The sequence below is a fragment of the Scyliorhinus canicula genome, chromosome 2, assembly GCF_902713615.1.
Source record: "Scyliorhinus canicula chromosome 2, sScyCan1.1, whole genome shotgun sequence".
Taxonomy (NCBI): Eukaryota; Metazoa; Chordata; class Chondrichthyes; order Carcharhiniformes; family Scyliorhinidae; genus Scyliorhinus; species Scyliorhinus canicula.
Genome location: NC_052147.1, coordinates 10,662,594 through 10,690,172, shown reverse-complemented (window position 1 = coordinate 10,690,172; position 27,579 = coordinate 10,662,594). Strand labels below are relative to the sequence as shown.

Sequence of the window (27,579 nt, the reverse complement as noted above, 5' to 3'; positions counted from 1 at the left end):
CTATTGGTGCAGAGCCATGAAGAGACATGTGGGATTCAACAGGACCAATGCTGTGCTGGATTGAAGGAATATTCGATTTGGGTCACATTTGAAGGCCGGGATTACTACATTGAGGCGCCAGAAGAAGCCAATGAGGGACCACAAACTGGGGGAGAGCTGAGAGTCGGTGTGAAGTGGAGGAGCCAAATCCACAAAGGTTGGATGTTATGGCTGTTTTGTGTTGCTGGAGGGAATTTTTTCTGGGTAAGTTTGTAAGTCTGTAAGGAGGTGATCATTGCGTGCACCCCCCCCCCCCCCACCCCTTTCTTTCTGGATAAGGGGTCTGTGCAGTGTGGCCCGTTGGGTGGGGTTGTCTGCTGGGTGGGTATTCGGGTGGCTAAGGGGCCTGTTGCACAGGCTAAGGAGGGACCGATTGGGGGAGGGGTGGAGGCGTGTGCAAGGGGGGGACCTTCGAGTGGGTCTTCAAGGGGGGGGGGGGGACGGAGGGGTGGGGGAGGGGGGAGGCAGAAGGGTGGGGAGGGGGTGATTGCTACGTGGCAGAGTTGGAGGGTGAGTGGGGTCATGGGCGGAGAGGGAGGCCATCTTGGCTGGTCCCGGTTTAGGGTGGTATTAAGTGAGGTAGATGGAGGAGGAATCCTGTTGGGTATCCAATCTGAACGCCAAGGTGAAGTCTCTACTGCCGATAGCTCCGGGGAAGTAAACGGGGAGCCCGGGGGTGCAGTCGATGTTCAGGGTGTGGAATCAGCTGAGGAGACATTTTACGTTGGGGGGGTGGGGGGGATGTCGGTGTTGACGCTACTTTGCGGGAACCACAGGTTCAAACCGGGGGGGGGGGGGGGGAGAAGGATGGGAAATGGAGGGAGGCGGGGCTGGAGAGGGTGAGGGACTTGTACTCGGAAGGGATGACTGCGGGTCTGGATGAGTGGTTTGAGTTGCCGAGGGGGAGTGAGTTTAGATGTGCAGGTAAGGGACTTGGATGAAAGGATTGGAGGGTGTTTCCCAGGTTACTGGAGTACACCCTATCGGAGCTACTGCTGCTCCCGGATAGGTTCTGGGGCTGTGAGAAACTGGAGAGATTTTGGGAGGTGGTGTTGTGACGTCATCCAGAATAGTGGGGCTGGAGGTCGGGCCGGACCCAATGGTGGTGATCTTTGGGGTATCAGAAGTGCTGGAGGGGAGTGGGGCCTTGTTGTGGCCTCCGCCTCTCTAATAGCCTGGCGAAGGATCCTGTTAAATTGGAGGTTGGATGTGCCGCTGGGGGTGGCGGCCTGGCTGGGGGGCCTGTATGACTTTCTCTGGCTGGAGAAGATTAGGTTTGAGTTGAGGGGGTCAGCGGAGGGCAGTGAGATGTCGTGCATGACGCTGTTTGTGGAATTGTTAGTTGTGGGGGATTGGAGGGGATAAAAGGGTTAAAATTTGAACAAACTGGGCTGTGAGGAGTGTGTATTTTATTTATTGCTGTTTGACACGTCTTTGGAATAAAATACATTTAAAAATAGAAGTTGACAGAATACTTTGGGAGTGTGTAATGGATGAATATATTAGATATGGTAATGAGTAATGCAGACCATGATGTATCAGTGACATCAGCAGTCATATGCTAGACTCTTGGAGAGAGGATGAAACACTGTGCTCAGGGGAGATGGACCTACTCTGTAACCTATCTTATTTAGTGTTAATAAACCAGTGTAAAGCCAACACAGAGTAAGACTACAGTCTCTCTAGATAAGATAGGCCACACATACCTGAAGTCAGCAACCACCCTTCCAGCAAATGAACCACCCACTTCATCTGAAGCCAACGCTTGAACATCATTTCTCACGTGTGGTGGCAAGGAAATCGATCGGACCTTCCTTTTTCACAATGTTGTGTTGACATTTGTAATGGAAACTTGCTGTGCAAACACGACACACATTCCTAGCAGGGTTAGCACTGCAGCATCTCCCTAATGATCCACTAAGAAAATCCCAATCTCAGGAATTCGATACTGCTTCTGGATTATTAATTATTCCGATAAACATTTTCACCATTTTCAGCTCAAAGGGGGTTTTTTAAACAAATGCATCGGGTAAGTCAGGTGACTTGTAGCAGCACAAGTTCCTGTTTTGGTTAAAAGGTCATGGTAGCAGATAATAGTGAGTGATTTAGGATATCATCGGTGTGTTCACACTCTCAGTGTGTACATGCAGGGTGAACTGTTACACACTCAGCGTGAACTGTTACACACTCAATGTGAACCATTACATACTCGGGGTGAACTGCAGTCCATGTGGGTGTAGGTACACCCACTGTGCTATTAGAGAGGGAGTTGCAGAATTTTGACCAGCAACAGTGAAGGGACGGACGATATAAATTTCCAAGACAGGATGGTGCGGGGCATGGAGGGGAGCCTGCAGGTGGTGGCGTTTTCATGCGCCTGCTGCCCTTGTCCTTCTAGGTGTCAAGGTTGTGGGTTTGGATGGTGCTACCAAAGAATCGTTGGGTAAGTTGTTGGATTGACTTCATTGTACTTTACTGAATGAGTTCATTGTAACATGCCAGGAGAGATTTTAAAAAATTGATGCTAAGTGAAAGTTTGATCAACTTTTCATTTAAATGGTAGCACGGTAGCATTGTGGATAGCACAATTGCTTCACAGCTCCAGGGTCCCAGGTTCGATTCCGGCTTGGGTCGCTGTCTGTGTGGAGTCTGCACATCCTCCCCGTGTCTGCGTGGGTTTCCTCCGGGTGCTCCGGTTTCCTCCCACAGTCCAAAGATGTGCAGGTTAGGTGGATTGGCCACGCTAAATTGCTCTTAGTGTCCAAAATTGCCCTTAGTGTTGGGTGGGGTTACTGGGTTATGGGGATAGGGTGGAGGTGTTGACCTTGGGTAGGGTGCTCTTTCCAAGAGCCGGTGCAGACTCGATGGGCCGAATGGCCTCCTTCTGCATTGTAAATTCTATGATAATCTATGAAACGAGTACTCGATTGGCTATACAGTTACTACAGCCGTGAAAGTCACGGCAAATCATGAAATAATACAGCACAGAAAGAGACCATTCCAACCCATCGTGCATGTGCTGCTTTTTTGAAAGAACTCTTTCACCCTTCCTAATTTCTTTTCACCTCACCTCACTTACTCTCTGTGCCTATCTGAATAATCAGGTGAATTTAACATCCATGGAGGTAAATCACAATAATAATAACAATTGCTTATTGTCACAAGTAGGCTTCAATGAAGTTACTGTGAAAAGCCCCTAGTCGCCACATTCCGGCGCCTGTTCGGCACGGGAATTGAACCCGCGTTGCTGGCCTTGTTCTGCATTAGAAGTCAGCTGTTCAGCCCACTGTGCTAAACCAGCCCCCGCAATGGGAGTACAGACTAGAGATTGGCTCCAATTCCCTGATCTCTGCTCATGTTAAATTTGGCTCCCCTCTGGGAATGAGGGATCACCGTAATTAACCCTTTGCCAGCATATTAACAGTGATCTGTCTTTGTACAGGGCATTTGACATAGTGAAATGTCCCAATGAGGAGACCTTCCAGAGACAGTTAATACCTGACAGCAAACCACCAATTGAAATATTAGGACAGGTGACCATAGCCTTGGCCAAAGGAGCTTCTTAAAGGGAGAGAGTCAGGTGGCAGAGCAACGATTGGGAGATAGTTCCAGTGTCTAGGGCCTAGGGACTGGGACGAGGATCGATCTGTGGTGGGACAAAGGAAATCAAGATGAATCAGAAGAGCGTAGATATTCGGGAGGGTTATGGGGCTTGAGGAGATTACTGAGATAGGGAGGGTCATGATCTTTAAAACGAAGGTGAGAATTTTAAAAATGAGACATTGTTTGACTGGGTGCCAATGTAGACCAGCGAGCACCGGGGGCGATGTGTGTTGGGGGGGGGGGTTTAGATAAATAGGCACGAAAGGAGAGAGGTGATGGTGGTGTGATAATTTCACTGGGCTACAATTCACCGAGACATGTGTTCAAAACGCACCGTGACAGCCAATGGAATTTAAATTCAATGAATAAATCTGGGAAATAACACTTGCCTCAGTTATGGTTAACATGAAACCATCATCGTTTGTCATTAACAAATAACCTTCTGGTTCACTAAAGCCCTTCATAGAAGGAAATCTTCCATCCTTACCTGATCCGGCCCACCACAGCAATGTGGTTGACCATCCTCCGCTAACTGACATTTTTGTGGGCAGCACGGTAGCAAAGTGCTTAGCACTGTTGCTTCACAGCACCAGGGTCCCAGGTTCGATTCCCGGCTTGGGTCACTGTCTGTGCGGAGTCTGCACGTTCTCCCCGTGTCTGCGTCGGTTTCCTCCGGGTGCTCCGGTTTCCTCCCACAAGTCCTGAAAGGCGTGCTGGTTAGGTGAATTGGGCATTCTGAATTCTCCCTCCGTGTACCCGAACAGGCGCCGGAATGTGGCGACCAGAGGATTTTCACAGTAACTTCATTTTAAGCCTACTTGCAACGATAAAGATTATTATTATTAACTGTTCTCTGAAATGGCCATTCAATTCAAGGGCAATGAGGAATGTGCAACAAATGCTGACCTGACCAGCAACACACATATCTCATGAAAGAATAATATTTAAAAATGGATCTGGGGTCAAGTGTATGAAGGAGGGGGGACAATTTGGATGGTATTGGAATACTATTATTTCCGGCTTGGGTCACTGTCTGTGCGGAGTCTGCACATCCTCCCCGTGTGTGCGTGGGTTTCCTCCGGGTGCTCCGGTTTCCTCCCACAGTCCAAAGATGTGCAGGTTAGGTGGATTGGCCATGATAAAATTGCCCTTAGTGTCCAAAATTGCCCTTAGTGTTGGGTGGGGTTACTGGGTTGTGGGGTTACTGGGTTATGGAGATAGGGTGGAGGTGTTAACCTTGGGTAGGGTGCTCTTTCCAGGAGCCGGTGCAGACTCGATGGGCCGAATGGCCTTCTTCTGCACTGTAAATTCTATGTAAAAGTGTCAAATCGAGACCAAAGGACAATTTTCAACATGTTTCCAAATTTGATCGGACTCCCACTGGTCTGAATTGGGCAGTACGATAGCACAGTGGCCAGCACTGTTGCTTCACCGTGCTAGGCCCCAGGTTGGATTCCCAGCTTGGGTGGAGTCTGCACATTCTTCCTGTGTCTGCGTGGGTTTCCTCCGGGCGCTCTAGTTTCCTCCCACAAGTCCTGAAAGACGTGCTTGTTAAGTGAATTGGACATTCTGAATTCTCCCTCCGTGTACCCGTACAAGCGCTGGAATGTGGCGACCAGGGACTTTTCACAGTAACTTCATTGCAGTGTTAATGTAAGCCTACTTGTGACACTAATAAAGATTATTATTATTATTTTCCATGGCATGCTTGAATGGAAAATATCCTCGGTGTAATCCTCAACACATAAAGAATGAAGAACATGGGTCACTGTCTGTGTGGAGTTTGCACATTCTCCCCGTGTCTGCGTGGGTTTCGCCCCCACAACCCAAAAATGTGCAGAGTAGGTGGATTGGCCACGCTAAATTGCCCCTTAATTGGAAAAATTAATTGTGTAATCTAAATTTTAAAAAAAAGAATGAAGAACCAATCACCTTTTAACAAGCGGCGTTTCCCTAGAGAGTGTCAATTTTAGTCAGGCCTCTGATTGACTGGCAGCTCTCGGGGGGTTGTGGAGGGCGGGGTGCATAGGATCTCCACCCTTGGGAGAAGGCTCAACACTGGCCACTTTATTGCCTGTGGACACTTCATACCAGCAAGTATTCACCATCAAGAGGTGGTGTGGGTGCTGTCACTGACCCTCAAGCCAACAGCGAGACGCCATCACAGCCATTAAATTCTGCCCACTGCGTGTTCCCATGTGTCGTATTTAACCGTTTCTTCCTTTACTGTGAAATGTAAGCTTCTTTCCCATTCTAAACATCCTCTTCACGTCAACACGTTGCATTTGTCTGGCACGTAAGATGTCCCAAGGTGCCTCTTAAGGAGACATTTGGACAAGTGACCAGAAACCTGGGAAAAGAGGTGTATTTTCAAGAGACTACAAAATTAATTCCACTTTCTACAACCATCTAGAAGGACAAGGACAGCAGACACATGGGAACACCATCAACTGCAATTTCCCCTCCAGGCCATTCACCATCTTGACTTGGAAAAAATATAGCGCCATTCCTTCACTATCACGGGGTCAAAGTCCTGGAACTCCTTCCCTAACAGCGCTGTGGTTGTACCTACACCACATGGACTGCAGCGGTTCAAGAAGGCAGCTCACCACCACCTTCTCTAGGGAAACTAGGGATGGGCAACAAACACTGTCCTAGCCAGCGAAGCCCACATCATGTGAATGGATTTTTTTTTAAAGTAGGATTTGAGTAGCATCTTAAAGGAGAGAGAGGGATTGATGCCTAGACCCTGAAGGCACAGCCGCCAATATTGGAATGAGAAATATCAGGGATATGCCAGAGGCCAGAATTGGAGGAGAGCAGATATCTTGGAGGGTTCTAGGGCTGGAGGAGGTTGCAGAGAAAGGGAGGGGGCAAGACATGGAGTGGTTTAAGAACAAGTATATGGGACGTGATTCTCCGTTCCCCCTTCCCTACTTTTTCTGGCACGGCGCGCGCCTGTCGGCAGCGGGATCTTCCATCCCGGCAGTCGGCCAACGCAGTTTCCCATCGTGGCTACCCCAACTCCGGCGGGAAATCCGCGGGTGTGGGTGAGTTGCTGGCGAAGGGAGGATCCTGCCGAACGAGAATCCCGCCCATGAACTTTCAATTTGAGGTTCAGGGTTACACTTGGTGCTGTTCGTGTAACTTTAACAAGTATATCTTTGATGTCATGGCGACCAGATGCGGCTAAGATATTCTAAATATAGTCTGACTATTGCATTGAAACACATTCTATAACTTTGGTAAATCGGTGTTGTGCTAACTGGCACAAAGGCCATCTCCAACCCACTGGCTGATCTCAGCCAGCTCCATGATGAAGGCTGTTGTAATGGACCCATGGACATCTCAAAACCAAACTCTTCCAACTGGCAAAGGCCAATAAAATTCACGAAGGGAGGACTTACGATGGGCGGCGGAACATTCGCTTTTGAAGTTGCTATCAATGTTGTGACCAGGTATTCGTTGCCAATGACACTTCATTTTTTTTTTGGCAGCCGCTTCATGGAAACCCAACTCAAGACCATTCCCACTGAAGCTTTTACAAAGCTCCCAAACATTTCAAGGATGTAAGTATTTGTGATTCCAACCAGTCCATTTAATACTCTCGTTATCCTAGGTTATTTTACATTTCAGGAGTGGGAACCAGGAATAACTGCAGAGTAGAGGAAGGGGGGTGTAGAATTTTCTAGAATGGGGGGTGATATCCACTCAGCTCCCCATTGCCACCTCCGATTTGCAAGAGTTTCTCATGAGCACATGCCAAGCGGGTGAAATTTCCTGTCAGGACAAACATTCATGGTTGATCTTTCACTTCACAATTTTTGTTTTATTTTCACTGTGTCCTGAAGTGTTGTAGTAAATAAAGGAAGTCTTCGCAAGATTCTTTAGTTTCTTCCAACTTCTTCACATTTCACAGTCAATGGACTACTTTCAAAGTCTTGTTGCTATGGCAATGAATGGCAGCTGGTATGTGCGCAGCAAGCCCTCACAAAGAGCAATGGGATAGCCAATCACTAAACCTGCTTTAGTAACGCTGGAAGGAGGAATAAGCTTTGACCAGGACGCTGGGGGGGGGGGGGGGGGGGGGAGAACGTGCACCCTTTTCTTCAAATAGTGCTCGTGAGAAACTTGCAAATCGGAGGTGGGATTGAAAAGCATGGAGAGATGTGCAATGGGGAGATTAGTGGATATCACCCCTATTCTAGAAAATTCTACCCCTGCCCCCCCCCCCCCCCCCTCCCCCCCATCCCACCCCCACCCCACTCTGCAGTGAATCCTGGTTCCCACTCTTGTACGTAAGATAGACCCAACAGGGAATTCAGGAGAAACTTCAGGGAGTGGTGAGAATCTAGAACTCACTATAAAAAAAATCTGAGGCAAATAGTTCAGATTTAAATAAGGGGGGAGCCAGATATGTGTGTGAGGGGGAAAGGAGTGGAAGGATATGCTGATAGGTTTAAGTGAAGAGGGGTAGAAGGAGACTCAATCAGCACAGGTTCATTGGGCCAAATGGTCTGTTTCTGTGCTTCAGATTCCTGGGAGGCAAGAAGAATCTTGCAAGGATTGGCAGCCTTGGTAGCTAGATTCAATTTTAACTTTATAAATCAAGAGGCCAAAGATGTAGCTTCACTGTACAGTTTAGGAACAAGAATAAAATTCCTGGGAACACTGGTTTTAACGGATGCAACGAGAAGAGAGAGAGAAAGGTTGCAAGATAAAGCTTTTGAAACCTCGATGTATAACTCAATCCGTCTTCTCAGCATTATTCTGTTTGAAAGCCCTCTCCACTTGTTCAAGATAAACATGTCACAGTTAGCCTTGCGACTTGATGAATGGTTACACTGGAGAAATCAAGTGTGACTGTTAGTCGCAAAGTAGCTGGAGATGTGAATCATGGGCTGTGGTAGGTCCTGATGTGTCCATTAGCGCTGTGTACAAGACAGCCTGTGACCCTCTTTTACCCCTACCGTCTGAAGATTTAACTTTTCATTGAATTTACTTGGGAGGGTTCCCCCTGGCTGGTGAAATTGCCTTTTTTTGTATCTCTCACCTGAAGAATTGCACCTCAGACAGAGCAGCGCTCCGACAGTACTGCACTGTGTCAGCCTCTGTGCTCAAGTATCTGTAGTGGGACTTCAATTCCCAATAATTACTAAAGGATAGGTGGTAGAGTTAACCACTGAGCCATTGCTAAGTGTGGGGCACCATTTTGTGAGATTACTTGCCAGCGAGGCACTGAGCTATTGACAGCCGGGTCCCCCTTTCATTTATTTTCTATTTGCCTATCACAGGATATGAGTGCCGCTGCCATTTATTGCCCATCCTTAATTCACCACCTTGGGAAGGTGGTGAACCGTCAGGGTCCACGTGGTGTAGGTACGCCCACAGTGCTGTTAGGGAGGGAGTTCCGGGATTTTATGCAGCCGCAGTGAAGGAACGGCCAATTTCAAAGTCGGGATGGTGGGTGGCTGCGTGAGGAACTTGGAAACGCTGATGTTCCCATGCAAAAGCTGCCCTTATTCTGCACCCTGGAGACAGCCAGTCTTTGTGGCCTGCTGTGGTAGTCACCACTGATGTATATATATCACATATGAGATGTAATACGGTAAGGCTCCTGTACTACAGGTACGGGGGTAGATCCCTGCCTGCTGGCTCCGCCCAGTAGGCGGAGTATAAATGTGTGTGCTCACCGAGCTGCAGCCATTTCGCCAGCAGCTGCAGGAGGCTACACATCTCTGCTTAATAAAGCCTCGATTACTCCCTACTCTCGTCTCGTCGTAATTGAAAGTGCATCACCTGCTCAGTCACAACTTGTGCTGCAGCCAGGGCTAAAATAGACTTCAGCCCCACCTGGTCCGGTGGTGAGTTGAGGGAGGAGGGGTTGCAGGGAGGAAATTGTCAGCTAACGGCCCTGACCTCATTCATATGCTAGAAAATATACTGGTTGAGACTCATTGGCTGGAATTTTGGGTGGCACAGTGGTTAGCATTGTTGCTTCACAGCAGCAGGGTCCTGGGTTCAATTCCTGGCTTGGGCCACTGTCTCTGCGGAGACTGCACGTCCTCCCCGTGTCTGTGTGGGTTTCCTCCGGGTGCTCCGGTTTCCTTTCACAAGTCCCGAAAGACGTGCTGTTCGGCGAATTGGACATTCTGAATTCTCCCTCAGTGAACCCGAACCGGCGCCGGAGTGTTGGCGACTAGGGGCTTTTCACAGTAACCTCATTGCGGTGTTAATGTAAGCCTACTTGTGACAATAATAAAGATTATTATTATTATTATTGTGGCAAGGGTCGGGCTGACTGGGTCAAAAGAGGGGGTACGATCCTGCTTCAGGGTTTTGTGAGACCGGGGGCCGCATCCGGGCAGAAGCCAATTAATTGGTTGCCGATGTGGGTACCATCTCTATTAAGGACGGCCCCTAGGAGCAGTTGACCAATCATGGGGGGGAGGGGCAGGGTATGGGTGTGGCAGCTCTGCTGTGCCAGCGGGAATGGCGGCCACTGCTTGGCCCTCTCAGCATCTACCCTGTCAAGCTCCCTGAGAATCTGATGTCTCAATAAGGTCGCCTCTCAATCTTCTAAACTCCTATGAGTACAGGCTCAACCTCTCCTCATAAGAAAATCTCCCCATACCCGGGATCAACCTCGTGGACTGCCTCCAATGCCAGTCTATATTTCCTTAGATAAGGTGACCAGAACTGTTCACAATATCCCAGGTGTGGAATTAGGAATCACTTCAACATTTAAAAGGTGATAGACGTTTTGAACTCTCTTCCTCTATGGCAATTGATGCTCGGTCAATTGTTAATCTGGAATCTGAGATTGATCATTTTTTGTTAATCAAAGGCATTAAGGGATATTGGACAAAGGTGGGAACATGAAAAGCAATGTTGCAGATCAGACATGATCCATTTCCTATTGCCTAAGCAACGGAGGGATTTGAAAATACAGATGAGAATTTTTGCGGAGGCGAGAAAAGCTGAGAAAGAAATCTCAATATCAGGGCGATGTGTAAAATTATTGTGCAGGAACATGAATTAACAAATAAGTATTTGCCTAAATGTGGCAATTGAGAGAAATGCATATCCCTCCTGTTTAAAATGTCTTATCCCACTTCTCAGCCCAGCCTTTCTCCATTTCCCTTCCAGATACATTTCTATCGATGCGACACTTCAGAAAGTGGACGCACATGCATTCTTCAATCTAGAAAAAGTCACACACATGTGAGTATTTGTTCACTAAGGCTGCACCCTCCCCAGCCCCCGTCCACCCGTCCCCCACCTCCCCGGCACCCAAAATTGGCGGGCCCAATAGGAAAGGTCAGAGAAGCGTTTTATGAACTGCAGAGCCAAGACTGGTCTATGGAGTTGAGATACAGAACAACCATGGTCTACTTCAACGCGCGACAGGCTTGAGGGGCTCAATCGCCTCCTCCTGGACTAAGTAGAAGCTATCATACTCGGCACCAACTTCTCAAAGGCAACAAGGCTTGGGCATTAAATGTTGGCCTTTCCAACGATGCCCACATCCCATTAGCCAATAAAAAAAGAGCTGTGAGAGACAGTGCAGGATTCCAAATCTGAGGCGCCTCCTTGGCTCTCCTTGGCTATCTTGTTACAGAGAGTGAGGCAGCTACCTATGGATCCAATCCTTCCATGTTTTGTATGTCTTCTTGATATTGAGTCCAGCTGCAGTCTTGAAGCTGGTTCCCTTCCCATATGGTTGTAGTAGGATTGCCAACTGTAATTATGTGTGTTCCTGGAGGTTTTGCCACACATTTTGCCCCCACACTCCAGCCAACACATCCATCCTTGTGATGCACGACTTTCCTGGACCAATTGGAAAGCAAATAGGCTCAAATAAGTCCCCGGAATGAAGAGCTTGTCATATGAGGAGCAGTTGATGACTCTGGGTCTGTACTCGTTGGAGTTTAGAAAGATGAGAGGGGATCTCATTGAAACTTACAGGATACTGCGAGGCCTGGATAGAGTGGACGTGAAAAGGATGTTTCCACTAGTCGGAGAAACTAGAAGCAGAGGACACATCCTCAGACTGAAGGGACGATCCTTTAAAACTGAGATGAGGAGGAATTTCTTCAGCCAGAGGGTGGTGAATCTGTGGAACTCTTTGCCGCAGAAGGCTGTGGAGGCCAAATCACTGAATGTCTTTAAGACAGAGATAGATAGGTTCTTGATTAATAAGAGATCAAGAGTTATGGGGAGAAGGCAGGAGAATGGGGATGAGAAACATATCAGTCATGATTGAATGGCGGAGCAGACCTGATGGGTTTAATGGCCTAATCCTGCTCCTATGTCTTATGGCCTTATGGATGAAGCTTGACTGTCAACCGAACAGCCTTTTCCCCCAATTTTCAGTGGTTGGCACTGCTGCCTCACGATGCTGAGGAGCCGGGATCAATCGCAGCTCTGGGTCACTGTCCGTGTGGAGTTTGCACATTCTCCCCGTGTCTGCGTGGGTTTCGCCCCCACAACCCAAGATGTGCAGGGTAGGTGGATTGGCCACGCTAAATTGCCCCTTAACAAAAAAAAAATGAATTTCACAAAAGCAATGTCGATTGAGGAACAAAGTTGGCCAGGACATCAGGGAGAAATTCCTACTCTTCTTCAAATGATCCGATGGGATCCGCCTCAATCACTGGACTAGGAGGGCAGGAACTCAGCTTATCCCTGAAGCCCAGCTCCTCTGATACTGCAGCAGTGCATCAACACTGCATTGAAGACTCAACGGGATCATGTTCAGGGATGAAGAACTTCAGTTACGTAGATGGATTGGAGCGTTCTGGAGTACGCTTTGAACCCACAACTTTCGAGTTTGGAGCTGTTAGTCTGGACCAGCCTCACCTTTGGTGGCCGTGTCATCAGCTGCCTTGGCCCTCAGCTCAGGAACTCCCTCCCTGAACCTCCCCATCTCTCGACCTCTCTGTCCACCTTTCAGGTGATTTTCAAGCCCCACCTCTCCTACCTGACCAAGATTTCGATCAAGGGTCCCACTATCTCCTTGGCTTGGCGTTAGTTTTTTTCTGATCACTCTCCTGCGAAGCGCTTTGGGTTGCTTTATGATGTTATAAGCACTATATAAATATCTAACTACAGAAGGGTCTTATGGATTCAAAGTGTTAATCCTGTTTCTCACTCCACAGATACTGCGGGACCTGTTGGCCGGATTTTTCTGCCTAACGGGATCTTCCAGTTCCGCTTCTGCCACTGCAAAACATGCAGGGGGGGGGGGGGGGGGGGGGGGGGGGTCATGGAAAATCCCACCTACTGAGTTTATCCAGCATTTTCTGTTTTTATTCATTAAGGGGCAGCCCAGTCGCCTTGTGGATAGCACAATCGCTTCACAGCTCCAGGGTCCCAGGTTCGATTCCGGCTTGGGTCACTGTCTGTGCGGAGTCTGCACATCCTCCCCGTGTCTGCGTGGGTTTCCTCCGGGTGCTCCGGTTTCCTCCCACAGTCCAAAGATGTGCAGGTTAGGTGGATTGGCCATGATAAATTGCCCTTAGTGTCCAAAATTGCCCTTAGTGTTGGGTGGGGTTACTGGGTTATAGGGATAGGGTGGAGGTGTTAACCTTGGGTAGGGTGCTCTTTCCAGGAGTCGGTGCAGACTCGATGGGCTGAATGGCCTCCTTCTGCACTGTAAATTCTATGAATAAACAGTTTACAGCCAATGAAAGTGTAGTCACTGTTATAATGGAAGAAACAGGAAACTCCCACAATCGACAATGGCCAGACAATCTGGGACGTTGATTGAGGGAACGTTTTTGGCGAGTACAGCTCCCGCACTCTTCTTCAAAACAGTGCCCCGGGATCTTTTCCAAAGTCACGGAATTGTTGCAGCAAAGAGAGAGGCCGTTTGGCCCATTGTGTCTGTGCTGGCCCTTTGAAGAAGCAGTTTACCTGGTGCCACTCCCCATAGCCCGCAGTGTCTTCCTTTTCAGACAATAATCCAATTCCGTCTTTAACGCCTCAATCGAATCTGCCTCCACCACACTCCGAGGCAGCACCTTCCAGATCCCAACCACTCACTCTGTGAAAAGATTTTTCCTCACGTCTGCCTTGCTTCTTTAGCCAATTACCTGAAATTTGTGCTCCCTGGGTTTTGACCTTTCCACCAATGGGAAGAGTTTCTCTCCATCTGCTCTGTCCAGCCCCCTCATGATTTTGAACAGCTCCATCAAATCTCCTCTCCACCTTCTCTTCAGGGAAACCCGACTCGACCTCTCCAACCCATCTACGTCACTGAAGTTCTTCATCCCTGGAACCATTCTCAGAAACCTTCTCTGCACTCTGTCTAATGCCTTCAAATCTTTCCTAAAGTGTGACGCCCAGAACTGGCCATCCACGCGAGCAGGCAAATGGAAGCTCAGGTCAACATTTCATCGGAAGACAGCACCTCCAACAATGCGGTATTCCCTCAGTGCTACACTGGAGGGTGAGTCGTGAATTTCGTGCTTAGGTCCTGAAATGAGACTTGGCGCCAAAACTTTGCAATTCAGAGGCAAGTGTGCTACCAGCTGAGCTGCAAATTAACCACGGCTCCCCACTCCTGATCACTATTCACTGATCCCTGCTGAAAAGTTTATCTGTAGGGAGGTCAGGTGGGTCCAGGATATTGGAGTTGGATGTGAAGCTGTTCACAGCCTGCTAACATTTACAGTCTGGGCTAACACATGGACACTTGGCTGAGGTATTCAAGAATGAACAGTGCCTCTCACTGCCCCATAATAATCAGAGCCGTATGGAGATCATGAAAGCTCCAAGCTTAAATCCCCAATCTGTTCTATCACTTCAGAGGAGAAGGAATTAAGAGGGAGAAATTACAATACCAGAAAGACGCCAATAATATGTTGTGTTTTTGTTTTAAAACAGAGAGATACGGAACACAAAGAATTTGAATCACATTGACATAGATGCTTTCAAGAATCTCCCAATTCTTAAATACTTGTGAGTACAGCAAAACAGAGATGAATGCCTGTCGAGGCTTTGTGTTATTATAAATAGATAATTGGGTGGCACTGTAGATATGAGGCGTGCAGGAGGTGAACAAGGGAAACCAACATATCAACCTGGTGAAGCTACAACACAGGACTGGTTGAACGCCAAACAACATAAGCAGCAAGTGATGGACAAAGCTAAGTGGTTGTGTAACCAACGGATCAGATCTAAGGTCTGCAGTCCTGCCACATCCAGTCGTGAATGGTGGTGGACAATTAACCCGCTGGAGGAGGAGGCTCAACAAATATCTCCATCCTCAATGTTGAAGGAGCCCAGCACATCTGTGCAAAAGACAAGGCTAGGCATTCACAATAATTTTCAGCCAGGTGTGTCGAGTGGATGATCCATCTCGGTCTCCTCTGGAGATCCCCAGCATCACAGATGTCAGTCTTCAGCCAATTCGATTCTCCCCACATGATGTCAAGAAATGGCTGAAGGCACTGGATACTGCAAAGGCTCTGGGCCCTGAAAATATTCCGGCAATGGTACGGAACTTGTGCTCCAGAACTTGCTGCACCCCTAGCCAAGCTGTTCCAGTACAGCTACAACACTGGATTCTACCTGGCAATGTGGAAAATTGCCCAGGTGTGTCCTGTAACACTGAAAGTACCTATTATCACCCCAACAGTCTACAATCATCAGTAAAGTGATGGAAGGAGTCATCAACAGTGCTATCAAGCAGCACTTACTTAGCAATAACCTTCTCACTGATGGTCAGTTTGGGTTCCGCCAGGGTCACTCAGCTCCTGACCTCATTATAGCCTCAACTCCAGAGGTGAGGTGAAAGTGACTGTCCTTGAGATCAAGGCAGCATTTAATCGAGTATGGCATCAAGAAGCCCTAGCTAAACTGGAGTCAATGAAAATTGAGGAGAAAGCTCTCCACTCTTCGGAGTCATACCTGGTACAAAGGAAGATGGTTGCGTTGTTGGAGATCAATCATCTCAGTCTGGGGACATCATTGCAGAAGTTCCTCAGGGTAGTGTCCTAGGCCCAACTATCTTCAGCTGCTTCATCAATAACCTTTCTTTCCTCATAAGGTCAGTTGCGGGGATGTCCATTGATTATGCACCATTTTCAATTCCTCAGACACTGAAGCAGTCTATGTGCAAATGCAGCAAGACCTGGACAATATCCAGAATTGGGCTGACAAGTAATAAGTAACATTCATGCCATACAAGTGCCAGGCAATGACCATCTCGAATAAAAAAGAATCAAATTATTGCCCTGTGACATTCAATGGCATTACCATCACTGAATTCCCCACAATCAACATCCTGGGGGTTACCATTGAACAGAGACTGAACTGGACTAGCTACAAGAGTAGGTCAGATACTAGAAACCTGCAGTGAGTAACTCACCCCCTGACTCCCCAAAGCCTGTCCACTGCCTACAAGGCACAAGTCAGGAGTGTAATGGAATAGTCTCCACTTGCCTGGATGAGTGCAGCTCCAACAACACTTAAAAAGCTTGACATCATCCAGGACAAAGCACCCCGTGTGATGGCCCCCCCTCCACAAACGTTCACTCCCTCCACCACCAACACATAGTAGCAGCCGTGTGCACCATCTACAAGATACGCTTAGCTCAATTGGCTGGGTGGCTGGTTCGTGATGTTGAACGTTACTAAGAGCGTGGGTTCAATTCCTGGGCTGGCTAAGGTTATTCAGGAAGGCCCCGCCTTCTCAACCTCGCCCCCTCGCCTGAGGCGTAGTGACCCTCAGGTTAAATCACCACTGGTCAGCTGTCCTCCCCAAAAAGGGAGAGCAGACTCTGAGACTGTGGTGACATTTGCATTTATTTATAAAAAGGATATGGCGGCACTTATGGGGGTGAGGAGAAGATTTTATAAGGATAATGCCAGAAATACATGGGTATTTATATTTGGAAAGAATTGACGAGCTTGATCTCTTTGCTTGAAAATGGAAGCCTGAGGGGTGACCTAATATAGATCTCAAAGGTTTTGACGAAATGGATATACAGAGAAAGGCTCCACTTGTGCCGAAGAGCAGGTCATAAGATAGTCATCCAGAAATCTATAGGAAATATAGAAGTCACCTCTGTGCCCAAAGAGTGGTAATGGAAAATGGAACTTGGCTAGATTTAGATTTAGATTTGTCACGTGTACTGAGGTACAGTGAAAAGTATTGTTCTGCGTACAGTCCAAGCAGATCGTTCTATACATGAAAAATATAGGACATGCGATAAATACACAATGTAAATACATAGACACAGGCATCGGGTTAAGCTTACGGAGTGTAGTACTGCTCAGTAGGGGCTGGTTTAGCACAGGGCTAAATCGTTGGCTTTGAAAGCAGACCAAGGCAGGCCAGCAGCACAATTTAATTCCCGCACCAGCCTCCCCGAACAGGCGCCGGGGTGTGGCGACTAGGGGCTTTTCACAGTAGCTTCATTTGAAGCCCACTTGTGACAAGAAGCAATTTCATTTCATTTTTCATTTCATAGGGAAGATGTGTGAAGAGATCAGTTCAGCCCCTAAGAGAGCCATCCAGGAATCTGGCAACAGCGAGAAGAGGCTGTTTTTGAATCTGTTCTCAGACTTTTGTATCTCCTGCCCGGGTGGGAGGGGTCTTTGATTATGCTGCCCATTTTCGTAAGGCTGTGAGAGGTGTAGACACAGTCAATGGATGGGAGGGGGGTTCGCATGATGGACTGGGCTGTGTTCACGACTCTCTGTAGTTTCTTGCGATTCTGAGCCGAGCAGTTGCCATACCAGGCTGTGATGCAACCAGATAGGATGCTTTCTATGGGACATCTGTAAAAATTGGTAAAAGTCAATGTGAACATGCTGAATTTCCTTAGTTTCCTGAGTAAGTATAGGCGCTGTTGTGCTTTCTTGGTCATAGCATCGACATGGGTGGACCAGGACAGATTGTTGGTGATGTACACACCTAGGAATTTGAAGCTGTCAACCATCTCCACCTTGGCACCATTGATGCAGACAGGGGTGTGTACGACACGTCACTTCCTGAAGTCAATGACCAGCTCCTTAGTTTTGCTGACATTGAGGGAGAGATTGTAGTTGTTACACCATGCCACTAGGTTCTCTATCTCCCACCTGTATTCTGACTCTGTCGTTATTCGAGATCCGACCCACTACGGTCGTGTCATCAGCAAACTTGTAGATGGAGTTGGAGTTGAATCTTGCCCCACAATGACGAGCCTGAACCGGTTGGATGTTGAATGAACTGTTCCTGTACTGTATATTCTATATAATTCTATGTAAATTGTGTTTGCAGATAGGAAATTGAGTTGAAAACCAGGCTCCATTAAAAAGTTTAATGTCTGCTCTGATTTCAGGGGCATTTTCAACACTGGGTTGAACATATTTCCTGACCTGACGAAAATCCATTCCAATGATGTGAACTTCTTGCTGTGAGTAGTTCCACTACTAATGCATTAGTGGGGGTGAGGTGTGAAGGGGCAACTTTGACCTAATCTGCCGAGTGGGAACTGGACAGTCCTCGACAGGGGCATCACGGTAGCCCAAGAAGATAGCACTGTGGCTTCACAGCGCCAGGGTCCCAGGTTCGCTTCCCCGCTGGGTCACTGTCTGTGCGGAGTCTGCACGTTCTCCCCGTGTCTGCGTGGGGTTTCTCCGGGTGCTCCGGTTTCCTCCCACAGTCCAAAGTCGTGCAGGTTAGGTGGATTGGCCATGATAAATTGCCCCTTAGTGACCAAAAAGGTTAGGAGGGGTTATTGGGTTACGGGGACAGGGTGGAAGTGAGGGCTTAAGTGGGTTAGTGCAGACTCGATGGGCCGAATGGCCTCCTTCTGCACTGTATGTTCTATGTTCTCTGTCCTTCAGTGGGGATTAAAGTTTGGGGCTGGGTGTCGAACAAGTGCCAAAACCAAAATCACGACACCAGGTTTTATTTTCCATTGACTTGGAAAATAATGCCAAGATTTTATTTTCAAGAAAAGGAAATTGACAGTGAGACTCGGAAACATGTCTTCAAAAAGAGTTTGAACCATTGTGCTCTCTGAACGTCAATGTAAAGATTGAGCGCAGTGAAAAACTGTCTGCCAATTCACCCCTAACTTGTGTCACATTGCTGGTGGGGACTAGTTTCACCCCCTGCACAGTGTTCAGTTTGGACGGATTTGGTCAAAAGTATCCACTTAGTCCTCTGCATTAGTGGTGGAGTCTCCCCCTCTTGGTGGTCTTCTAATCTGTTGGCTCAGTGCCTTCGTTATCGATCAGCGGTGATTTAATTGTATAGCGTACCAGGCTCAAGGGGCCAAATGGCCTACTCCTGCTCCGATGTTCCGACTGATGATCACTTGGGGCCTTTAGATATTGGTGGTGGGTATGGAATGCAAAGTATTGACACAAAGTGGGCATGCCAACACCCATGATCAACTCTGTCGGAATCCTTGGGCGGTATTCTCCCCTACCCGGCGGGGTGGGGGGTCCTGGCGTACCGGAGTGGCGCCAACCACTCCGGCGTTGGGCCTCCACAAAGGTGCAGAATTCTCCGCACCTTTCAGGGCTAGGCCCGCGCCGGAGGTGTTGGCTCCCCGCCGGCCGCCGCAAATGGCCTTTCCGCCCCGCCAGCCGGCGCGAACGGCAGGCCGAAAGGCCTTTGCCGGCCGGCGTGAGGCAGCACATGCGCCGGAGCATCAGCGGCCGCTGACGTCATCCCGGCGCATGCGCGGTGGGGGGGGTCTCTTCCACCTCCGCCATGGTGGAGGCTGTGGCGGCGGCGGAAGAAAAAGAGTGCCTCCATGGCACAGGCCCACCGGCCGATCGGTGGGCACTGATCGTGGGCCAGGCCACCGAGGGGCACCCCCCCCCCGGGTCCGATCGCCCTGCGCTCCCCCCCCAGGACCTCGGGGCCCGCTCGCATTGCCTGCTCCTGCCGGCACCAGAGGCGGTTTAAACCACGTCGGCGCGAGAGGCCTGACAGCGGCGGGACTTCGGCCCATTGCGGGCCGGAGAATCTCTGCGGGGGGCCCGCCGACCGCCACGGGGGGCCCACTGACCAGCGCAGCCGATTCCCGCCCCCGCCGATTCCCGGGAGGCGGAGAATTCCGGCCACAGCGGGGGCGGGATTTACAAAGGCCCCGGGCGATTCCCCGACCCTGCGGGGGGGCGGAGAATTCCGCCCCTTGTATGAGTCATGGCAAACACATGTACAAAGCCGAAAATGGAACAGTGCCAACATGCCATGAACCGCACATGCATGGATTCCAGCCCCTCATGGACAATGGCCTCACTGACAATCTAAACACAGGGCAGTTGCACACGTCGGTCAATTCATGGTCACTTCCCCAGCATTGAAAGGTTAATGCCCTTCTACATCACTCAGGCATCACTGTGGCAAAGGCAGGGATATGGAGTTAGATCACAGGTCAGCCATGATCTCATTGAATGGTGGAATAGGCTCGAGGGTTAAGTGACCTCCTCCTGCCCCATCGAGAGCTGAATGAAATTCACTCCATACCGTCATTTAGCGAAATGTGGCAAATTCAGCACTGAAATAAAAAGAGGTAGACACCAGTGGAATGGAATTTGCACAGGGACTTCGCCCAACCTTGGGGAAGTGATGCGAAGGCCTGTTTTTTCTGGATTCCTGCCGATCTTGCTCCATAGTTACACCAGGAAGCAGGAGATCCCACAACCTCCCCCACCCTGTGGGAATTTTATACACTGTCTTGTCATTTATAAAATCTCCAAGGTTAATTTTCTTTAGAGTCATTGACAGAGCGCAAGTAAGGGAGAAGAGGCCACTCCAAACTCCCTATTAAATCATTAATGTATTGATATATGTTTATCCTTTGAAATGTCTCTAATATGAAAGAATTATGTGTGAGTACATCAGTCCAGACACTGTGCATGCCAGGTTTTGCATTGCACTTGGGAAGGGTTCAAAGAAGTAAAGAATTGCAAATGCCACAGCCACAATCTGCAATCTCTTACCTGACTTGTGTATGAACTCATCCAGTGTTTACTTAACACCAACACGAGGACTAACCTTAGCAGCAGGATTTCCACTCATGTGAATTCAGAGAAGGTGTTGACTGCGATTAGTGCCCAAGCAGTTTGAGGTGAGTTAACCCCGACTGGTGTCAAAGGTCAGCCTAATTTGAATATTCAACGTCAATTGCAAGGACGGATATCGCCACTCATTGGCCATTGAGGTTGATGGTGCAGGATTAAAAGGCTGTTTATAATAATGATAATCTTTGTTAGTGTCACAAGTACGTTAACACTGCAATGAAGTTACTGCGAAAATCCCCTAGTCACCACATTCCGCCGCCTGTTCGGAGGGAGAATTCAGAATGTCCAATTCACCAACAGCACATCTTTCGGGATTTGTGGGGGGAAACCGGAGCGCCCGGAGGAAACCCACGCAGACACGGGGAGAAGGTGCAGACTCCACACAGACAGTGACTCAAGCCGGGAATCGAACCTGGGACCCTGGAGCTGTGAGGCAACAGTGCTGACCACTGCACTACCGTGCCGCCCTTGGGTCACTGTCTTTGGGGCAGCACGGTAGCACAAGTGGCTAGCACTGTGGCTTCACAGCGCCAAGGCCCCATGTTTGATTATCCGCTAGGTCACTGTCTGTGAGGCGTCTGCACGTTCTCCCCCCTGTCTGCGTGGGTTTCCTCCGGGTGCTCCGGTTTCCTCCCACTGCCCAAAGATGTGCAGGGTAGGTGGATTGGCCTTGATAAATTGCCCTTAGTGTCCAAAACGGTTAGGAGGGGTTACGGGGATAGGGTGGAAGTGAGGGCTTAAGTGGGTGGGTGCAGACTCGATGGGCTGAATGGCCTCCTTCTGCACTGTATGTTCTATGTTCTAAAGGGGCAACCATCAAGCTAAGGATCAATAAAGATGGCTGAGGGCGAAGGCGTCCCAGGTTTTTCGAGTCAAACCCAGTCCAGCAGTGGAATGAGGATCAATGTGTGTGGGGCAGAGTCGACAAAGGGCCCCCTTTTTGTCTTTGGTTTGCCAATGTGACTCTCGTCTCTCGGACCCAGACCAGATCGACTTCCACGGGCGAACGGTGAAACTGGACAGCTTCCAAATCTCTTGGACCTCAAGCCAATTATTCATTTAGTCAGTATCAATGGAAAAAGAAACTGAAACATTGAACAAAGATCGAGCTTGTCCAGAGTAGTCCGCCTGCTAAAACACAGCCCCGTCCAATGACTGAAACCTGGCAGTGGGTTTAACTTAATTTAGTTAGCAAAACAGGAGAGTTGAAAAGGATTAAGACCTCTGCCTGGAACAGCATTGTATATTTAAATGTTTTGCTTGGATTAGGGTTCCTATACAATAGGATTGAAAGGAAGTGGTGGGAGCCGGAATTCTATGCCAAGTATAGATTAATAACTGGATGGAATCTGTGTTTATCCAACTCAATAATTTCGTTCAAAATTCCTTACTATCAAAATAAAGTTAAAGTCAAGCATTTGGGAGCCCTTCAAACTCAGTATGGATGTCATTTCATTATACACTCCTCCTAATATACTGGTAGATGTTTGACTATCGGAGGGCGAGTGTAATTAATGCTCTCTTAAAACCAAGATATCTCCCTCCATCATTAAAAACTGAATATTTCAGGGCCTCATCCTCAATATGAGAAGAGGTGAACCAAGAAAGGTCTTTAAATTAATGGAACTTTTTGATGAGTAATAATAATAATTTTTATTGTCACAGGTAGGCTTACATTAACACTGCAATGGTTACTGTGAAAATCCCCTAGTCGCCACATTCCGGCGCCTGTTCGGGTAGACTGAGAGAGAATTCAGAATGTCCAATTCACCTAACAGCACGTCTTTCGGGACGTGTGGGAGGAAACCGGAGCCCCCGGAGGAAACCCACGCACACACGGGGAGAACGTGCAGACTCCGCACAGACAGTGACCCAAGCCGGGAATCGAACCCGGGACCCTGGCGCTGTGAAGCGACAGTGCTAACCACTGTGCTACCGTCTGCCCCGTAGATAAGTAAACTAAAGTCGCACAGTCCCAGAGGGCCACTTTCCCTTTTGAGGGGGAGAGCTGACTGCTGTTAATTTAGCCTGAGGGTCACCACGCCTCAGGTGAGGGTGAGAATGCCGGCGGGGCCTTCATGAATCACCTCCAGCCGGGGTGGGAATTGAACCCGCGCCATTGGCCTCGCTCTGCATCGGAGGTCAGCTCTCCAGCCACCAGAGCCGTGATTGAGGAAGACAGATTAGAAGTGGGATTTAAAGGAAGGTAAATGTGAATCTTCTCGTATTTCCAGTGTTAACACACTGGTATTATTTCTTTGGTTTCCCGTGTTTAATGACTTTAAAACAAATCTTTTTTGCTGGCTTCCCTTAAAACATACTTTAAGCTATGTGCATGTGAACTTACAAAATAATACAACATAGAAGGAGACCATTCAGCTCATTGCATCTGTCGTGGCCTTTTAAACAAGCTATCCAATTCGTCCTACAGCCCCCCACAGTCCTACAAAACGTTCTCTTTAAAAATATGACCAATTCCTTCTGCAAGTAGACATCATTGTTTTTCTCTGGAAGCATTGTTCCCTTGTCCATAGTGTTTCCCCTGAGGTTCAAAATTCACGATTGACTATTTGCCTTCATTCATTCCCGATCAATGGCCTGTGGGCAAACTGCATGGGGATTAACCGGGAAACTGGTGGGTTTGGGATGAGGAATCCCAAATATTTAATAAGATTGTTGTTGATCTGATTTTAACCTCGCATTCCCGGCTACCCCTGATAACCCCTTGTTAGTCAAGAATCTATCCACCTCTGCCTTAGAAATATTCAAAGACCCTAATTCGATCGCGTTTTGAGGAAGAGAGTTCCAAAGACTCACGACCCTCAGGGAGAAAGAATTTCCACTCATCTCTGTTTCAAATGGGCCACCCAAGTGGCCCCTTGCACTCGATTCACCCACAAGAGGAAACATCCTTTCCACATTGACCCTGTCAAGGTCTTATTTTAAAGCCACACTAAAGGCGGCACGGTAGCATAGTGGGTAGCACAATTGCTTCACAGCTCCAGACCCAAGTTCGATTCCGGGTTTGGGTCACTGTCTGCGCGGAGTCTGCCCCGTGTCTGCGTGGGTTTCCTCCGGGTGCTCCGGTTTCCTCCCACAGTCCAAAGACGTGCAGGTTAGGTGGATAGGCCTGGCTAAATTGCCCTTAGTGTCCAAAAAAAAAGGTTAGATGGGGTTACTGGGTTTCGGGGATAGGGTGGAGGAGTGGGCTTAGGTAGGGTGCCTTTTACAAGGGCTGGTGCAGACTTGATGGGCCGAATGGCCTCTTTCTGCACTGTAAATTCTATGAATAAAGATCTCTTGGAAGCACAGCGGTATTGACCTTAATGAATGAGAGGGGCAGGGTGGCAATTTGTCCATCAATCAGCATCACGCTTTGAATCACAGCGGGATATCTGCCCCGTGTGTCATTTGCCCTCCTTGTTCCACTGTCTGGGAGGGTATTAGCGGCATCGCCACACATCCTTTAAAAAGTGCCTGGATGGAGCACTCGGCAAGTCGTAACATTCAATGCTGTGTGCTGGCAAATGGGATTAGGTAGGTAGGTCAGATGGCTATCATGCGTCGGTGCAGACTCGATGGGCTGAAGGGCCTATCCTGCGCTGTATTATTCTGTGATTCTGTGAACATCCCTTAATACCCTCACTCAACAAAAAAAATCTCTCAACCTCAGTCTTAGAATTTACAATATATTTCAAGACCTTTATGAGACCGTGGGCGGGTTCTCTGACCCCCGCCGGGCCGGAGAATCGCCGGGGGGGGGGGGGGGGGGTGAATCCCGCCACCGCCGGTTGCCGAATTCTCCAAGCCGAGGTTTTGGCGGGGAATCACGCTGCGCCGGTCGGCGGCCGACCATTTTAGGCCGGTCCTGCCGGCGTAAATTAGACCTGGTACTTACCGGCGGGACCGGGGTCTTCGGGGGGGGGGGGGCGCGGGGGGCAACCTGGCCCCGGGGGGTGCCCGCGATCGGGGCCCACCGATCTGCAGGCGGGCCTCTGCCGTGGGGGCACTCTTTCCCTCCGCACCGGCTGCTGTGGACCTCCGCCATGGCTTGCGTGGAGACAAACCCCCAGTGCGCATGTGCTGGGATGATGCCAGCACACGCTGGTGCTCCCGTGCACGCGCCAACTCGCGCCGGCCGGCGGATGCCCTTCGGCACCGGTTGTCACGCCGCCAAGCTCCTTCCGCGCCGGTAGGCGCGGCGCCAACCTCGCCGGCGCCAGCCTAGCCCCCTGGAGGTGTGCAGGGTTCCGCACCTCCGGACTGTCCGCCCCGCCGTACCGCCCGCCCCACCGGGTAGGGGAGAATCCCGCCCCGTGAGTTCCACATTTTCCCCTGCTCTTTGTGTGAAGAAGCACTTCTTGATTTCACCCCTGTACACCGTTAGTTTTTAAGGTTATGGACCTTTGTTTGGGATCAGAGATAATAGTTTCTCTCCATATCATCGCAGTCAGTTGCCCTCCCTGTGAGTGATTCTATCACCCTAGCCTATCAAATCTTTCAATCATTTTAACACCTCAGTTGGATCACCTTTAATCATCCACGTCAGAAATCCCACCAGAATTCCGGACTCCAAACTTTCTCGATGCCTGTGCAACCTGATTCTTTATTTTACTATTAAATCCAATCAGAATTCAAGAGAAACTTCTTTACACAGAGGGTGGTTGGAATGCGGGACTCGAGCCCACAGGGAACAGTTGAGGTGAATAAAAACAAGGACCTGTTTAAGGGGAAGCTGGATATTGTCAGGATGGGGAAAGGAAAGAGGGATGTACTGATAGGATGAGATAAAAATGGGTGGGAAGAGGCTTGTGTGGAGAGTAAATACCAGCGTGGGCTATTCAGCCGGAATTTCCTGATTCTGTGCCACACATTCTGTGTCATGTTTTTATCCCTGAATCTGTGAAGGTTCCGAATCTTCCTAAAGGACACAGTGAATGATCAGCTCATTCCAAACTCACACTTTCTGCCGTTACGGATTCAAACTCGATCTGATGGTTTGCTTATTTTGGAATTGCTCTGGGCAGCTTTGAATGAGCACAGTTTGTGTTATTTTCTTTTACAGAGAGATCGCTGACAATCCTTTCATTTCAACCATCCCTGCAAATGCCTTTGCTGGGTTATCCAATGAATCACTAACTCTGTAAGTAGAGCATCGTGTTGGTTGAAGAAGCACTTTACTGATGGGGGTGTGGGGGGACGACACATAACCTGGACAGATAGTTCACTAGCAGCAAATAGGAAGTGCCTATTGCCCGAGGCTGGGACCAATGGACCCAGTAGCCCAAGCCCCCCTCCCCTCCCCCCTCCCCACCGCAATGGGCGGATCGTCACTGATAAACCACATCAACAGTCACAGCCGGGTTTTACACCATCGTCTCAATGCAAAGTTCTACCCTTTGAAATTTACCTAACTCCAGGAAGTTAAGTGAAGAATTTATAGCATTTCCTGTTCCTTTATAGACTTCATGCTCCAAGTGCAGCCCTCAATAAACATCGGCCCTATTTGTGAGTGTTTCAGATACAAGGTGAAAGGAGGAGGATAATGAGGGAACATGTCCACATTAACCCGTACCAACTTTTACAGATGCACTATAGAGAGCATCCTATCTGGCCGCATCACAGCCTGGTATGGCAACTGCTCGGCCCAGGACCGCAAGAAACTTCAGAGAGTCGTGAACACCGCCCAGTCCTTCACACGAACCTGCCTCCCATCCATTGACTCCATCTACACCTCCCGCTTCCTGGGGAAAGCGGGCAGCATAATCAAAGACCCCTCCAACCCGGCTTACTCACTCTTCCAACTTCTTCCATCAGGCAGGAGATACAGAAGAGATACACGCACAAACAGACTCAAAAACAGCTTCTTCCCCACTGTCACCAGACTCCTAAATGACGCTCTTATGGACTGACCTCATTAACACTACACCCTGTATGCTTCATCTGGTGCCGGTGTTTATGTAGTTACATTATATACCTTGTGTTGCCCTATTATGTATTTTCTTTTATTCCCTTTTCTTCCCATGTACTTAATGATCTGCTGAGCTGCTCACAGAAAAATACTTTTCACTGTACCTCGGTACACGTGACAATAAACAAATCCAACTCCTGGTGAATATCTTTGTGGACAGTTGTCTCCCAAGAGCCCCCTGAATTGTCTGTCTCAGAGTAATAGGGCAGCACGGTAGCATTGTGGATAGCACAAATGCTTCACAGCTCCAGGGTCCCTGGTTCGAATCCTGGCTTGGGTCACTGTCTGTATGGAGTCTGCACGTTCTCCCCGTGTGTGCATGGGTTTCCTCCGGGTGCTCCGGTTTCCTCCCACAGTCCAAAGATGTGCAGGTTAGGTGGATTGGCCAGGCTAAATTGCCCTCAGGGTCCAAATTGACATTAGTGTTAGGTGGGGTTACTGGGTTATGGGGATAGGGTGGAGGTATGGGCTTGGGTAGGGTGCTCATTCCAAGAGCCGGTGCAGGCACGATGGGCCGAATGGCCTCCTTCTGCACTGTAAATTCTATGAAATAGTGTCAGTAACCCATGGGAGGACACTTGAGATTTTGACAAGGAGACCAGTGTGCCAGACCGTGAGATCAAGAAAATGGCGCCTGTCTTGAGGTTATTTCCAAAGCCAGTTTCATTGAAGAGGGTGAGGGTAAGGACCTGGCCGCATCTGCTTTGCCCCCGCCAAAAGCCAGCTTAATTGGCTTTTGAGATCTTCTCCAACTCTGGCTCTATCCACTGTAGTTGGGGACAATGATCGTCGTATCAGAAGTTTAGGTTATTTATGGAAAAGGTCAAGCAGCAAACTGGGGCCAAAATTAATTGCGGGAGGGGCAATTTCAATGGGGTGAGAACAGTCTGTCCCAGATAAATTGAAATCAAAGATTTAAGGTAGAA

General features: G+C 48.9%; 1 protein-coding gene across 1 annotated transcript in view; it reads left to right on the top strand.

Moving 5' to 3' along the window:
- Positions 1 to 27,579, top strand: part of tshr (thyroid stimulating hormone receptor) — a 73,744-nt gene that overhangs the window by 29,744 nt on the left and 16,421 nt on the right. Inside the window, exons 2-6 of the mRNA XM_038790447.1 lie at positions 7,140 to 7,211; positions 10,792 to 10,866; positions 14,533 to 14,607; positions 17,979 to 18,053; positions 25,748 to 25,825. Coding sequence (XP_038646375.1) covers positions 7,140 to 7,211; positions 10,792 to 10,866; positions 14,533 to 14,607; positions 17,979 to 18,053; positions 25,748 to 25,825 — 375 coding nt within the window. The remainder of the gene's footprint in view (positions 1 to 7,139; positions 7,212 to 10,791; positions 10,867 to 14,532; positions 14,608 to 17,978; positions 18,054 to 25,747; positions 25,826 to 27,579) is intronic.